Source organism: Lathamus discolor, chromosome 3 (assembly GCF_037157495.1).
Source record: "Lathamus discolor isolate bLatDis1 chromosome 3, bLatDis1.hap1, whole genome shotgun sequence".
NCBI classification, from domain to species: Eukaryota; Metazoa; Chordata; class Aves; order Psittaciformes; family Psittacidae; genus Lathamus; species Lathamus discolor.
The window spans coordinates 152,557,307-152,573,283 of record NC_088886.1 but is presented as its reverse complement, the minus strand read 5'-3'; the positions used below and the strand labels follow the sequence as shown (position 1 = coordinate 152,573,283).

The window sequence follows — 15,977 nt, the reverse complement described above, 5'->3', positions numbered from 1 at the left end:
AGAAAGTTTCTCAAATGTCTTCTGTGCTCATGGAATGAAAAACAGGCCAGGTCTCAAACAGACTGTGCAAAGATATGCTTAAACATTGTGTCTGTTCAAGTCGAGGCTTGAAATCAAAACAAGACGAAATTAAAAAAAACATTCTTCCCCCACCCCCCAAAAAATACCCATACCCCCAAAGATGTGAGGTCCTCTTACAGCACTTGTCTGGACTAACAATAGCAAGCTTTCTCCCCCCAGAGTGAAGCAATAGATGGTGACAATAAAAGCAAAAGAAATCTGTGTGCACCACAGAAGGAGCAAAGAGGGGTACGTTTATCTCGTAGTGGCGTAATATATGAGACCACCCAAGAGGATCCTTGGCTTAAGGTAAAATAAAGGTAAGTGGTAGTGTAGTCATATACAAGGTGCCATGCTGAAGGTCTTCCTTAAACACTGAATATGAATTGAGTGGACCAAAATTTCTAGCTACAGATACAAAAATGGAATTAAGACTTTTGATTCATGTAAGGTTTTGTAGAGAAAGAATACTCCCTAATAACTGCAATGGGAATAATAGTGATGAAATACTGACATGAGTATTTTAAACCCTTCATTAAGTACATACAAATAGCAAATTCAAAAAGGCAAGTCCTAATATTAATATTGTGTAAATAGAATCACAGAATGGTTTGAGTTGTGTTTCTTGTACTAGGGCCTCTGAACTGGATGCAGTACTCCAGCCAGGTCTCACAAGAGTGAGAAATTATTTTTATTATGTTAAGCAAGATAATAATAAAAAGATTACTAAATAAAGAATATTTTTCTACTTTTTGGAGGAGTACTTTAGAGAATGTTCTCCATTTATCTGACTGTGAGCTCCTGCTTTTCAAAGTATTATATATTGTTCAGCAACTTGGAGGAAAAAATTCCTACTAATGACCAAGGAATAAATTACAGTAGATATAGCTTAGGACATATGAGCTCTCTCCTAGAAAGACATTGGCACGAGCCCAAACAACAAGAATAAAAGCTTCTGAAAATATTTCATCTGCATGGCACCACATCGTTCCCTTGTGCTGTATCCATTCATACAAGAAATATTAAAGAGTTAGTGCTATTCCATGTATCAACGGCTTTAAAATAACTTTCTGAATTATGTCTCAGCAACATAACAAATCACATTATCAATTAGCTTTTATAACAGAAATGACATTTTGTAATATATTTGAGCATGAAAAGAATTGGTCAGCTAAAATGTATGTAATCTAAAAAATGTGAGAAGAAAAAAAATCATGGTGAATTTATTGATAATATTCTAGGACAAGAACATAATTTGACTAGGAGGTAGCTGTCCAAGGGAAGTGTGTAGTTCAGAATGGGCTGCAGGGAAGAACTGCAGCATGTTTGCTACAAAATGATCAAACAAAAAAGAAAAAAAAACTAAAAGAGAAGCTCTGTCATTAGTCTTGGGTGTAACTGCTCTAAAATTCTACTGCCATAAGCCATAATTGCAGGATTTATCCTTGCACCTGCTCCTCTCTCCACAGTTAGGGTAGCTGTCCTCTCAGTCTTTCAGCCCACTTTACAAAGGGATGTGGTAAAGCAGATGCCAGCATTTAGCAGCTGATGGCTGTGGGTATTTGTAGGCAGGGAAATTAGAGCAGATTTGATATTGTTGTAAAGATACATTCCCATGACTATTTAAGGCCATTCATCTGAGTTTGAACACTAATTTAATGATGTTACAACCTGCTAAAACCTTCTGACCTCTGCTTTGGCACCCTGTCTGACCTGAAAGCTATCCAGGAATAGGATGTCACAGGGGAGCCAACCACTGATATGAATACAAATCCCTGCATGTTGTCAATGAAAGACCAGCTCAATGGCTGTAAAGACACAAGGAAGAGCATTTTAAAGCACCTCTCAGGTATTAATTCATGCCTCCAACTAAAGTGTCTTTATGTAGATGTAATAACAGTTACTAGCATGGATTTTAAGAATGTGGTCAAGTTAAAACTGAAGGCACGTTTATGTGCCCTGAAATACTTACCAGACTGAAAGTCCCAAGTCATTACTCAGGTAATGAGTAGATAAAGTATTTCTGTTCCAGAGAGAGCAGAATGTGGGTGGTCTCTTGCAAACCTAGTAGGTACCATTTTCAAAACCAGTAGTCACAAAAGTCATCACTGAAGTATGAGAAGAGAGGAAGCAACAAATCACAGGTGTCCAGAGGGTTGCTTAAGTCTTATGGTATGAGGAATAATTGTTGATCCCATTTTCACAAAACTGCTATATGATATGCTAACAGTGTTGCTGGTATGTAAAATACCACTTAAAATATTCCCTGAAATCTGAACCTTGTTACCTGTTATTATCTACATGTATATTTTTAAAGATATGAAAATAAACATTGTAATCAGAGTAGTACATCTACTGTGGAATGTATTCTTCCACTGCTAGGAGAGTGTATGTATAGTAAGTCAGAGTTAAGTTCAATACAGTTGAAACCAACAACATAAAGACACCTTTCAGAAATAAAGAGCAATGTCTTAAGCTAAGAAGATACAATAAATAAAAAGGGAAATAATCTTCAATAATAATAATCTTAAGCCTTAATGTTTTCTGTCACCATCAGCAACTGAAGATGTTAATAGAAATTAGGTACATTTGACTACCTTTCTTAAAATTTTCAAACACAACATCCCCCTCTTTTCACTTAGCTTTTCAGTTTGGTGGTAGCCTCCATTAGTATGGGAAATATTTAGGGAGGTATTTATCACCAAATTACTACTATAATTTATTTTTCCTTTATTTCATATAATGCTTCAGCTTAACACATGATGGCAGAAGAGGGTGAAAACTGGCAAGGTGAAACTGAAAGTGAGATCCTTACAGAGCTCCAGTACTCCCTTCTTAACTGTAACTGAATGTGACCTATTGCTTTTCTTAATGGTCTCATACTACATGTTTGCCATTTGAAATTATTAGGAGAAACTAACTATCCACAAAGAGGAACAGCTTTTCCAGGAATCTCCAACAGAGCTGCACTAATAAGGAAATAGTGTTTATTTTCTGAACTGAAAATATTTTTATAATGTTCTGTATTTCCTTCAGTGACTTTTTTTTTTTAAAGGGAAGTAAAGTTACTGTCACAAGATAAGTTTCTTACCAGAATGAATGGTTCAGACCATTTTTATGGGCTTACTGTACACATAGTCAATAATTCAGGAGTTGACATAACTTTTCCTTGCTACAGGTACACTGATATTCAGTAAGAACACTGAAGTAAACTGAATTAGGTCCATTATTGTCTAAAATCCCCCCCCCTTTTTTTTTTTTTAATTTTGCACAAGGACATCAATTGTGAAAGAATTCCAGAGCAGCTGCACTGCAGGGAGAGTTACAGTAAAAACCCCCCAAAACCTGGGGTAGCTGGTAATTTCCCTGGACAATCATAAGCTGTACTGATTTCCTTAAGAAAACATTATATATTATGGGTGTTTTACTGTCTGGCTGAGTACTAGGTACTAGATCTTACTTACTAATCCTATCACAGTGACAGTGTCCACGCTGCTATTCTCTGTCGGCTTTTTCTGTTTAGTGCCAAGATTTTAAGTGAGAGATCAATGCTCACACTTTGTTTTGAATAGCACAACAAAGGCATGAACATAGCCAGCAGAGGAGAAGGGTTTCCTGTTGTAAGCTGGAAGTGGTAATTTCTGAAAAACCCGTTACCCCATGTCCTATCTCTACAGTCCCTAATGAAGAGTCCCTCTCCAGCATCCCTATAGGCCCCCTTCAGATACTGGAAGGCTGCTCTGAGGTCTCCACGCAGCCTTCTCTTCTCCAGGCTGAACAGCCCCAACTTCCTCAGCCTGTCTTCATACAGGAGGTGCTCCAGTCCCCTGATCATCCTCATGGCCTCCTCTGCACTTGTTCCAGCAGTTCCATGTCCTTTTTATGTAGAGGACACCAGAACTGCACACAATGCTCCAAATGGGGTCTCAACGAGAGCAGAGTGGAGGGACAGGATCACCTCCTTCCACTTACTTTCAACTACTGAAACAACAATTTGCACCACAAGGACCAAAGCCAGTTCCACTGCTGGCACCTGTGTTCACATAAAAGGGGTCCACAATACAGTAAGGCAAGTTAGGAGCTGTTGTTTTGGGTATATTAACCAAGCTACACATGGTCACACAGGGGGTACAACAAGCTGTTCCACTGTAAAAGCATACACAGGAAACCAGCTCACAGCTGAAACGGAGGCCACTGCAGGGAGATATGCATCTTTTGTGACTTTCAACAGGACTCACTGTGCCATTCATGGAACTAGTTAACTGTCTCCAAACCTAGTTTAGTATCCTGCCCTAGTTCTAGTATTGATGAGGTTGTCTGCCGAAGTTCTTTGCGTTCCTGGAGCAGCCAGAACAGTCTGTTCTACCGATGTGACAGGTACTTATTAATTCCCTGTCACTGCACTGTCAGAGAATTAACTATGAGTTTCTGCTGGAAGAAAAGAATGGATTTCCAAAAATATTTGTAGTTCTGCCACGTCCTCAGAATTTATCTGGACCTGTAAATCTTGAAGTAGCTTACAGAATATAAGTAACTATGAAGTGTGCTGCCCCTGAGGTACATAGATGGCTGTCTATACTCATTTTGTTAATCCTGACAGTGAGGTAGCAGTTAGATTACATGTAGCCATAAGTATGATATTGTTGTACTATTTAATAAAGGAAAAACTATTTCAGACATGGTCACTGAATCAAGACCCAATGTTACTTAGAAGTCACACTGTCGTCTTCATCATTGACTAATAGTAAAAAGGTACAACAAAATACCTGACTCTTGTAGGAGCTCTACCTACCCAGTCTGTAATATCCACATAGAAATAATGCAATGACAATTCAGAATGGGTTTCAAGAGAACAGTGCCATTTTTTCCATGCAGAGTTATCCATATTCAGCACAGTAATACTTCCCAAATTCCCAACCCTGGACAGCCTTCGCTACCTTAGCTACAGTGCCATGGAATGATTCTTCAAGAAAGAAGCAAATTCAGTTTTTCCTGCCTGCATTAGTGCCCCGCTAAAGCATCAGCCACAATGTCTAATTGTGCCCTCATTGTCATATACACACACATCCAGCCACTACTTTTATGTCTCATCAAAGTAAATGGAAATATTTTCTCCTGACACTTCAGTCTCATTTTGAGCCTCGCTATTGGATTCCATTACACATTCTTGCCTGATCTCTGTCTCCGAGCTATTTCTGCTGATGAGCTGTTCCCTGGAACTCAGACATGTGAGTCAGATCAAACCTTAGTTGCTGTTTCTCAGTCTGTGCAGTATGTAATCTACCCAGTTGCCAGCACACAAACATACAAGCCCTGGATGTCCATGGCCCTACTCCAGTTGCAGGTACTCAGATTTTTCATCCTACTCAATGGCTACTCACTATTTTACCTTAGCAAGTGGAAGTTTATTCATGTTCACATATGCCCTCTCTGAATAGAGAGCATACATACAGAGAATATAGTTAGAAGTGAGATTAATGAGAAGGTAGAATAGATTGTGGTTATTAGGTGCAGGTCTCAAGTCAGACAATATACAACATAGCAGCCTGTTTATATGCAATCATCCTCCTTTAGCCCGTTTCCCCTCCATCTCCCTGCACCTGATGCTTCTTGAGCCCGCATATTCCCCAGCATTAGTCTTTCCACTAAACATCCCCTAAGTCTCATCAGTTCCCATAAGCACCTTAAACCATCTCATACTAGATTTTGAAACTCCAGAACTGTTTTTCCCTACATCTTACATTCTTCTGTAGGCAATGACCCCCTTCAGTCTGCAGTGCACATGATCAGGGAGTTTCTCGACCCATCTCAGTTAAGTTTCAACCCAGGGCAACAGCAGGCTGATTGTCCTTTGATAGCCCCAGGAGTAGCCACTTGACTCCTTACACTGTTCAGGTTACTAGAGTTCCTTCTTTGTCACTGTTCATCTGATCCTCACTGGGTCTTTCTGTTTAGGATGATCAGGCTGTATTCTTAGAACCTAACATCACAGGTGAGTGCTTTCTCCTGCAGTGCTGCTCAAGACCAAAGACTAGCACAGGTGCGCATGGATTAAGATTTGCTGGTGTGGTGTGGTGTGGGAACAGACTTCTTCAGCTGAGGAAGACCATGCCGTGCAGGCAGATTGCCAGTATGCTTTGCCTATTATGTGTCTGTTATAACAAAAGGTGAACAACTTAACCAGGTACTGAATTTTTATCATGTATGGAACAGAAACTGTTTTCAGCTTTTAAGTTTTAACAGCATAGCTGTTGTCTTTTAATTACATGTGGTCTGTGTGGACACCAGATGGTTGAGAGGTATTTCATCTGTAGGGACTTGTATCTTCCTGTGTATTCCATGACAGGGCTCACACGCAACTGCGTGCACGCGTTGTATGTGCAGAAAAAGGGAAGTCCACAGCCACCAACTTCCAAAATGGCATGGAAGCCAACACTGGAGCACTTGCAACCAGATATCTCTGTCAAGTATTTATACACTGGTTGTTTTTCTGACACAAAAGTATGTGTTCTATTTTCTGATCCAGGCAGAGACAGAATTTAAGCAGCACTATTTACCTGAGTCAGAGAGATGTTAATTTTGCTGTTTTGGTATCGTCAGAACTGTGCAATGAAGCAGTGCCTATGTTTATACCAGCATACTGGCTTCTGTGCTATTTTTTATATCTATTCTTTTTCTCCTCCAACAGATTTCATTAGTATTTGTCCTGAATGACATTGACTTTTATTCCATCTTAAAATACCTACTTAGCATTTTTTGGTTATTCGTATTGCAAGTACTGACATTAGAAACCTAAATTTTAAGTATATTGAAATAAATTTGCACTGGAGTTCTACAAGCCTTTCTGCCTCTTCGTCAGTATGATTCAAGGGACGTGGCCTACACCCGTACTCAATCAAACAGGGCTATGTTGGCCAATATAATCTAATTGTTTGACATTTTTATAGCAATTCATTGAGACTAAAGAGAGATGACTACATTAATATCTTGATGCAGTTAGATAATAGCTGAGCTAAAACTGATGTGCCAAATTACTGAAAGGCCTTAAATTCTCTTAGAGATTTTAACTCTTTGTGACAAAGAAAAGGAAAGAGGCTTCAATAAAATGTAATAACGAGAAAAAGTAGTACAATTTATAATGCAAAGTATTATAGTAAAGAACATTATCATAAATTTTCTAAGAATCTTCACTAATCATTTACAAATTATATTTCTCAATAATTGAGATGAGAAATATTGTTAATGTTCATGACTCTGTTTTCTTGGATAATCATTTTCACTGAGGTCAAACTTAAACAGAAAAGGTTTTAGTGAATGAATATGTATTTTTTCCTCTATCCAGACTGTGAATAAATTTGTCTGCCCTGCATACATCTGTGGTATGGCATTCTCATCCTCAATGCAAGTGACTGAAATAGTGGTAGAGGAATATCATGGAGACTTAAAGCATATGTGAATGCTGGACCTGCTTAGGCTTAGACAAGTCACCTCATCTCGCTGCAGGATCCCATTAAAATCCTCTCTCCTTTGTAAGTGGAAATCCACTTGTTGTGAGAAAAGGTGTCCTCTGAGTGGGGTCACAGATCTACAGGTAAGAGCAAGCTGAAGGAGAACATGAGGATTGTTTTGTTTTGGGGTTTTGGTCTGAGCCTGAAGAAGTGGTGACTGGAAGAGAAAGCAGGAAACAAAGGTAAGCAGGAATTAATATTGCAGCTAAAGCCAGGAACACAGATAAATGTGTTTATCAAACTTGATTTGATTGCTAAGCTGCCTTTTTGCTTTCAGAGCCCTTGGCAACAGAAACTCAGCTTAGAAGGAACAAAATCTGCATATTAAGATACTTGTATCTTCAAAAAGCAGTAGTGATTCCCTGGAGAAACAGCATTGTCTGTTTCTGCAGTAAGAATGAAAAGTTTTTGAAGTGCACCAAGCCATCATTCTGTGGCTAAGCCCTCACCTTCTTCCTTGCCAGTGGGCAAGTGAGGTGAATTGATCTTATGACATTTTAAAATGTACTCTTCCTCTAGATTTGAGGCTATGGAAAATAGCCTGGATGATCTGTTCTTAAACCTCAGCATTTTATCTCTTACTGAAATAATTGATTTCGAAAGCTTTTTTCCCCTTCCTCATGCCAGAGCTCAGCCATGACCTCAGGTTTGTGGCTCAGGAATACACAGCCCTGAGAAGAGATTTGTTTTAATTTTTCCCCCAAAAGGAAATGCTGGTACACCTAGAAATGAAGAGCACCTGTGGCGGACCACTGCAGAAGACACTGTAGCTAGGAGATAGTAATTTCAGCCAGAATCTAGGCCGAGTTTAACCACAGGCTTTGGCTGTAGAGACCCATGCTATCATGAGTGACCCGCTATATAAGCTAAGCACATTCTGTGACATTTTGTACGCACCACCCTTAGCAACACTACCGGTATGTGCTGTTTGTAAGAGCTCTTACTGGGGTTCCCAGCATCAGAAGGGTCCTCAAATTGCAATTAAATTTTCCATAATTTCCATTTTCTACTCAATAAACCATTTAGCTTGCCTAGAGTGTCAGTGCCTTTCTTACCGTTACCCCAAAGGAGCCAGCATCACCTCCTAACACAACAGTAGCTCTTATGGCAACCACAATTTATATTTTTTTAAAAAAGCTATTTCCATTGTAAACAAGTAAATGGGTGGATTATTGCTGATGCTTTTAAGCAAAAAAGTAATTATCCCCCGATGTCACGGACGATTTATAGGAAGGTCAGTTATTTTATGTAGGTTACATCATTAAAATGTAATAAATGATCGCAAGCGGAAGAATGGAGTAGTGTTACACTGGTAATTTTGGAAACTGTAAATACTGCTATAAAACAGAGAGAAGGGGTGTGATTTCTAGGCATGCTTTTTGTGGCAAAACATTCAAGGACACAAGAGGCTGTTTATTAGTTCACAACCAAGTGTGAGCAGATTGACTTTGGCAGCATTCACACCTTTGAGTCATGAAATCTTAAGGCCTTTAACACCATCCATTGCATAATTTAATTTTTGTGTAAGGTAAGATGTTCATGCTGTGCTCCTATCACATAATGCAAGAGGTGTCTTTTCAGCCACTGTATGCAACTCAAAAAAAACCCAAATCCCAAAGCAGAACCTGCCCCCTTTTTTTCCCTTTAATTCTAAGTTTCTTGTTGTTGCATTACATTGAAAGACTTAACAATCAACTTCTGTGACCTCTGTAATACTTTGTGTTAGGGCTAATATCATTTGGTTGGACCATACCAATATATCGAAGTGTTCACACGTTTCAAACACTATTCTGTGACTGACAGGCAGGAAAAAAGGTATTCTCCTCCTGAAAAGCACTACTGAAGGTATTTTAACATGAGAATTCCGACAGATTCATTATTCCTTACTTGTATCAAAGACAGAGAGATGGCATCTCACTAGAGACAGGGAATGTTCATGCTGGAGAACCAGTAAACATTTTCAAATAAACATTTGTTGCGTATGTTCAGCAGGTAAGAGGAAAATGGCTTTACCCACAGTGATGGGAGTACCCATTAAGAAACCAAACAAAATCTGGCCTCTTCCAGAAAACACCTCAGGCCCTTGTGAGGGCCTGAAAAACAACAGTGCTGTGGACAGTGAGAAATACTGCAGACACCCTGTGTTTTACGAGAATGATTGATTAATGTTTGTTCACTTTTTTACTTGATGGAAAGAAAACATTTGTGATGGCTCTGTGGTCCTATTAAGACTAATTCCTTCTCCAAATGAAATAAAGACTAATTAGGTTCTAATACTAATTTTCTATTTGTCCAAAACCACTAATTTTCATATCGCCCTGTTGCAGCCTACATTTTTATGTCTGTGCATGCTGAACGTCAGAGTGTTTGTTTAAGAGAGTGGCAAAATGATATAAGACAACCATAATCTATTAAAGTGTGCTAAACAGGCTCATGTGAAAGGAGTACAGTTCAAATCTTAACAGTTGTAGTTAGGCCATGAGCTACATGTGGAATTAGACGTGAACTGTTTCTGCATAAGATAGAGCTTCACACTAGGAACGTAGGTTTAGCTGACAAAGCTTATGTGTCACTTATATCCTGGTCAGGTGAACTGATTAACAGCAGAACAGTTGAGTGCAAACAGTAAGAAAGTGGTTAAAATTACCTTTAATTTTGAAAACTGACAACTTGATTAAGACTTCTCTGTGAAAAGATACTGCCAGTGCTTTACCACCATCCAGGGAACAGCAATAATTTGAAGACTGGACAGGAAAATATGGGGTTTCTTTTTTCCATGTTTTCTTGTTGTCTTCCAACTTTAATAACCAGAAAAGTACAAAAAATGCTGTAGTTTCTAAGCAAAGTTAAAGAAGTCTTTTTCTAAATGGCAGTCCCTGAAAGGTATCTCAAAATTGTTTCCCCTGAGAAAAAAATGTACATGACAACTGGGTTTGCACAAACAAAAAGAAGTCTGTTAGAACTTCTGACTATGAAGGTGATCGGGCAGCTGTGGCAGGAGTGCTGCAGATGGATGGGCTGTGTGAACTCTGGCACTGGGCTTTAGGAGAAAATCGTGCCTTCTCTTTCTAGCAATTGCTTATGACTAGGCAAAAGGAAGTAGGGCTTAATGTCCTGATTTTTCAGTGCATTCCCATACATTCTTTCAGTCTAAGGATTCCTGTGTTGTTCTGTTGTGCTGTAGTTCTCCCTTATAAAAAGGCCAAGGTTATTTGTCTACTCTGTGGCTGAAATGTGAGCACTGCCCTTAAGGTCCTCTATGAACACCCTTCCTTATGTTTTGAGTGCAGTAATTCAAAGCCTGATGTCAGATGATCCACCCTGCCATGCACAATGGCAATGCGACCTACAGCTAACCTCACGCTGGCTCTTAGTGTATTAACTGGGTGTGCTTCCATTCTTGTTAGTTGGAGACACTGTCTTTGGCTATCTTTACAAACTGATGTCCTCAATTTATAGGTGCAAACCAGGTTTTCCTAAGTAAGTGAAATATTCTAAAAGGCTCACCAGTACCACTTCACCAAGGGTGACTTGCATTGGGATGAGACAGCCAGGTATCAGATGGCAACTGTCATTTTAACTTGCTATTTTCTAAGGTTTTTGCATTTATCTCTGCCATTACTTAAGTTTTGATGCTTTATTTTGTACTACAAATCTATACGTATCCTCACCTTCTCAGGAGATAGAATAATTCTGTTGCTTTTAATTAAATACTAACACTTCTGCCAATTCTTCATGATTTAATATATCCAATACCATTAACATGTGATTAACCTAGGTCAACATATCCTTGAAAGAGAAAATCTAAGACTTAAATGCAGGAATTTTTGCTTTCAAATTATACCTCACTGTTTTAACACACTAATAAACACAAAAATATGCATACAAATAATAATTTAATACCTTACCCTTCCTGTCTCACAATATTTATGAAATATTTAAAAGAGGATCCATTTACCTATATACATTTATATAAAATATTTAAAAGCTCATCCAGTCCAACCTTTCCCAGCACTGCCAAGGCTACCACTAACCCATGGCACTGAGGGCCTCAATCTACATAGTTCGGGAACACTTCCAGGGACAGTGACTCTAGCACTACCCTGGGCAGCCTATTCCAATGCCTGAGCACCCTTTTTGGGAAGGAATTGTTCCTCCTCTCCAGTCTAAACGCCCCTGGCCAGCTTGAGGCTGTTTCCTCTTGTCCTAAACGAGAACAATGTTAGGAGAACAATGGGCGGTTGGGTGAAGGGGAAGAAAAGCAGGACCAAAGAAATTGACCACTTGGAGTGTTCAGAGGAAGCTTTACAGAAATCACAATTTACATACGTATTTCTAAAGGATCTTTTAAAATAAAGTTCTTATTGAATAATTGATAATGAAATTGAATATTTGATAAAAAATATTCAGCAGTTGCCTAAAGCAGGTATCCAGACTTATCTGTTATAATCTGTTTGTCTTGAATGTCAGGTACACTACTCCCTGAAGCAGGCTACCCTCCCTCCCACTAGCAAGCTCCACATTGCCTTCTGAAGTGGTGGTGGCAGATGTGGGATCCCCAGCCCAAACATATCCCCACAAGAAGACTGATGACAGGGAGGAGGAGTGAAGAGCTTGTGCTTTCTCCCACGTATTGCTGTCATTGCTGCCTCAGTGGTTAGACTGCTAAAGCAAAATGCACTGGAAAGCCAGGGCTGTGCAGACATATGGGCTGAATTATTCTGTAGGTCCATTGGTGTGAATGCTGCAAGGGGACACAAGACGAATGGGCGGCCAAGCAGTCCTCACTACACATGCCTGTCCCTCCACCCCTGTGTGGAAGCTGCACCTTTTGTCTCCTCTTGAGCACAAGAACCACAAAGAACTCAGCCTTTGCAAGATGCCAGCATTTCAGGATATGCTTTTCTGTGTGTGTTACCTTTCCCTCATCCACCAACATCCTCATTTGCTGCAGGAATAGTTCCAACTCAGCCAGGAGCTGCTCTGGCACTAGGTGTGACCACAGATCTCTCAGGTAGCCTGTCATTCCTTTCCAGGGTACTGCAGTTTTTCAAGTTGTAACTTAGCAAAACAAAAAGAGAGGAAAAAATCTGGTAGAAACATAATGTCTTTATTCTGTGTAAAGAAATTGTAGTTTTCTGAAGTAAAGCTGAACACTGGATGATTCATTTCATATCACATTTCTATTGCTAAGGCCTGTACTGTATGCAGCTAGTGTAGCTTCTCTATGACACTGTGGAGCAACATTTGTTTCAATGTCACACTGTACTAATGCCTTATCTAGAAATAATGGATTTCTGTACTAAAGCATTTAAATATAGCCTGCAGTTTCTTCTAAAATGCATTAAATAAGGCATAGATCTTATAAAGGACTCAAAATCTGATATGCCACATCTTAGAAACATTCCGTATGCTGTTCACCAAGGGCTATTTAAAACGGAAGTCTGTCTTTATTACACTCATGGACTAGTTTGGTTTTGCATGTGCATAATATTCTGCTAAAGCCAAGTATATTGCTGCATGTCATTGTGTGAATTAAATATCCAAGATGGAGTACAGTCATGGAAAGCTGGCAAGTTCTGTTCTTTTTCACTATTTACAGAAAATGTGGTGTTGCACTCCTTGCTTCTGATATCAAAGGTATAATAAAAAGTTAATGATTTATGCCAGGATCAGTAGCTAAGTTAAAATTAGGGAGGATGTGACTTAGGCAGAAACAGGAAAGTATGGACTGCAGAGACAGAGACACAACTGCTCCTCAAAGAAGCACAGCAGCGTGGTGCTATTGGCTGCTGCAGCTTGCCTACTAGGCTAGGATGTTGCTTGTGCTTTCTGGAGAGGCGTGTCCTAGATCAGAAGAGAGAGAAGTCAAAATGTGCAAATGGAAATACATACATTAGCATGCTCCAGCGTAACGTGTACATAGCGTTTGTATTCTCTAACCACTGATTTCTGAAAATTCTAAGTGCTAAGAAACAGAAACGATAGTTGTCACCTGGAGCTACATGGTCTCAAGAATGTGACAGATCTCAACTCTGCATAATGCAGGCACATACGGGGGAAAACTTCTGTCCCACAAAGCTCAGCTTCACAAGTCTAAGCTGTGCTACTGGCCCTTCCTCCAGCATTCCTGCACAGTTACACTTTCCTATAGGCTGCTAACTCCTGTTCTAAAGTTCAGTTAATAGAATAGTTCAGTTGGAAGGCACCTAAACCCATCATCTAGTCCAAATTAATTTACTACAAAAGTTGCCACAAGCACAGAATATTTTCTTGACAAAAAGGGAATGCAGAGAGAGGATATGAACAGCTCTTGATAGGGCTTGTATTATTAAAATAGTGCTTGGGAGTCTGGATGGCTTGTCCAAGCTGATGGAGATCTCAGTGACCCATTGAGATTTTCAACAAGAACAGACACAAGTGCAGAGCTTCGGGCTTCTTCTGGTTTGTTTGTTGTTTTTTAGTAAAAGTTCCCAAACCAACCTGAAAAGCACTTAGACCCATTCCTCTCGGAACCTCCATTGCCTGAAATTGAGTCACCTGAGTGCTAGATATTATTTGTCTGTTAGCTTACTGAAGCCCTGTGTCCGTTTATGTTTTTGTCCAGCTGACCAGGGAGCCATCATCAGCATAAAACTCTCCTATCCTTACTGTGCTACATGCCAACACAGCAACACTGAGCTCCCCCAGTGTTATTTTCAGGAGCAAGCAGGCTGTGGATTGGGAAGAACACCACGGTGGAGGAAGGGACTCACCTTATGGCTGGGTGTTTGGCTGCAACTGCAGAGCCAAGAAAATCTTTTGTTATTCAGAAGCCTGGAATCTCGAAAGCCAGTATTCACAGGAGCTTAGTGTCCCTACTGACAATGTTTTTGCACTAAATGATGGTAACAAGGAAACATGCTTTGGCACTGCATTCATGATCTTATCTCCCACCCTACATGGGACAGATTTTGTTTTATGAAGCTGCCAACTAAGCAGAAGATCAGCAATTGTTGTGTTCATCTCCATTTTTCCTCTTAGAAACGGTGCCACGTACTGCCATGGTGGACATCTCACTGCCTCTTTTGTCTTGGGTTAGCATTGCTCTCTCTGAAGTCGGGTTCATGTTGGACTCTGCAGTTTCTATGGCACTGCGGCTGAACATTTGAATCAGACACTTCCTGAACTAGAAAGTTGAAAAAAAGATCAATCAAAACACGTGGAACTTTACAATATCTCTATAAAACAGACTGTGTCTTAGCTAAAACTCCTGGAAATTCTCTTCTGAGTCAGTTGGGAGCATAAGGAAGTAGCCCATTAAAATATATCTGCCAGCATCACCATGAAGAGCTCTAAAACAGAAATAATGATGCTCTTAAAAGACCCAGACTACTGGAAAATCTTATTCCAAAAATGAAGTCTCCTCTTCTGCTTGTTACTAACCACATCTAATGGACAAAGCTGGTCATTTCTCCAGGCTCCTGAGTTGCTTTCATATGCTAACACCCAGCTATTCAAAGACAGTTTCTTTCCATGCTGTTCATATCCATGAACAAGGGAAAACCAGCAGACATCTGCCACACACTGGGAGATTAGGGTACTGTCCATAGCATGCAAGATAAGCAATAGCTTTCTCTGCAGCACTGAGAAAATAAACGTATTCATCACTTCTTATTCAACAGTCACTTTACTACTTTTCTTCTTTTCACTTACATGCTTATATTCTGCGTGGTGCCACCACTCTTAGTAGCTACATAGCATAAATCTATTCAAGTTTATTATCATGCCTGTTACAGTGATTATTTTTGGTTTTGTTGTTCTAAATGGTGGGTATTGCAATGCTAGCATATCATAAAAGCTAACATAGTTACCTGGTAGGTAGGTAGAAATAATTCGTTATAAAGTAAGACAAAATAACAAAATATGAGTGTTAAAGATATTTTGAGAGCATACAGTACCTGTTTGTTCATAAAGACATAAATAACTGGATTATAAACAGTAGCTGTTTTGGAAAAAAAAGCTGGAATTGCTGCCAGACAAGGATCCAGCTCAATGGAGGGGTATGCAGTGACTACGATAGAAAAGGTGGCGTATGGCATCCAGCAGATTAGAAAGGCAACAATCATAACAACAACCATTCTAGTCACTTGTCTTTCAGGTTTCCTGGTAGTTCCCAGCCTGCTTTGTGTATCTGACACCTTTAAAGAAAAGAACAGAAGATTCTAGAAAACAACAAGGCCTCCAACCAGTGAATTTAGTGAACAGGTTAACAATCTGCCATGCTAGAAGGAAAGACCTACTCTCTTTGAGTATGGCAGCACATAAGGATGCTGTTACTGGACCACAGGGTGTCAAGTGTTACTGCTGAGGGACATGAATTACTGTACATTGTTATTTCCTTTGCTTAGGTGTCTTTATATTTTTATT

At 39.6% G+C, this 15,977-nt stretch overlaps 1 protein-coding gene across 2 annotated transcripts in view; it reads right to left on the bottom strand.

The window, feature by feature from the left end:
- Nucleotides 1–12,667: 12,667 nt before the first annotated feature.
- Nucleotides 12,668–15,977, bottom strand: part of LOC136011342 (opsin-VA-like) — a 39,772-nt gene continuing 36,462 nt past the window's right edge. For both annotated transcript variants that reach the window (XM_065672987.1, XM_065672986.1), the window contains exons 4-5: nt 15,509–15,748; nt 12,668–14,736 (exon numbers count right to left, since the gene is read on the bottom strand). In XM_065672987.1, the coding sequence (XP_065529059.1) occupies nt 14,554–14,736; nt 15,509–15,748 (423 nt within the window). In that variant the 3' untranslated portion in view covers nt 12,668–14,553. The remainder of the gene's footprint in view (nt 14,737–15,508; nt 15,749–15,977) is intronic.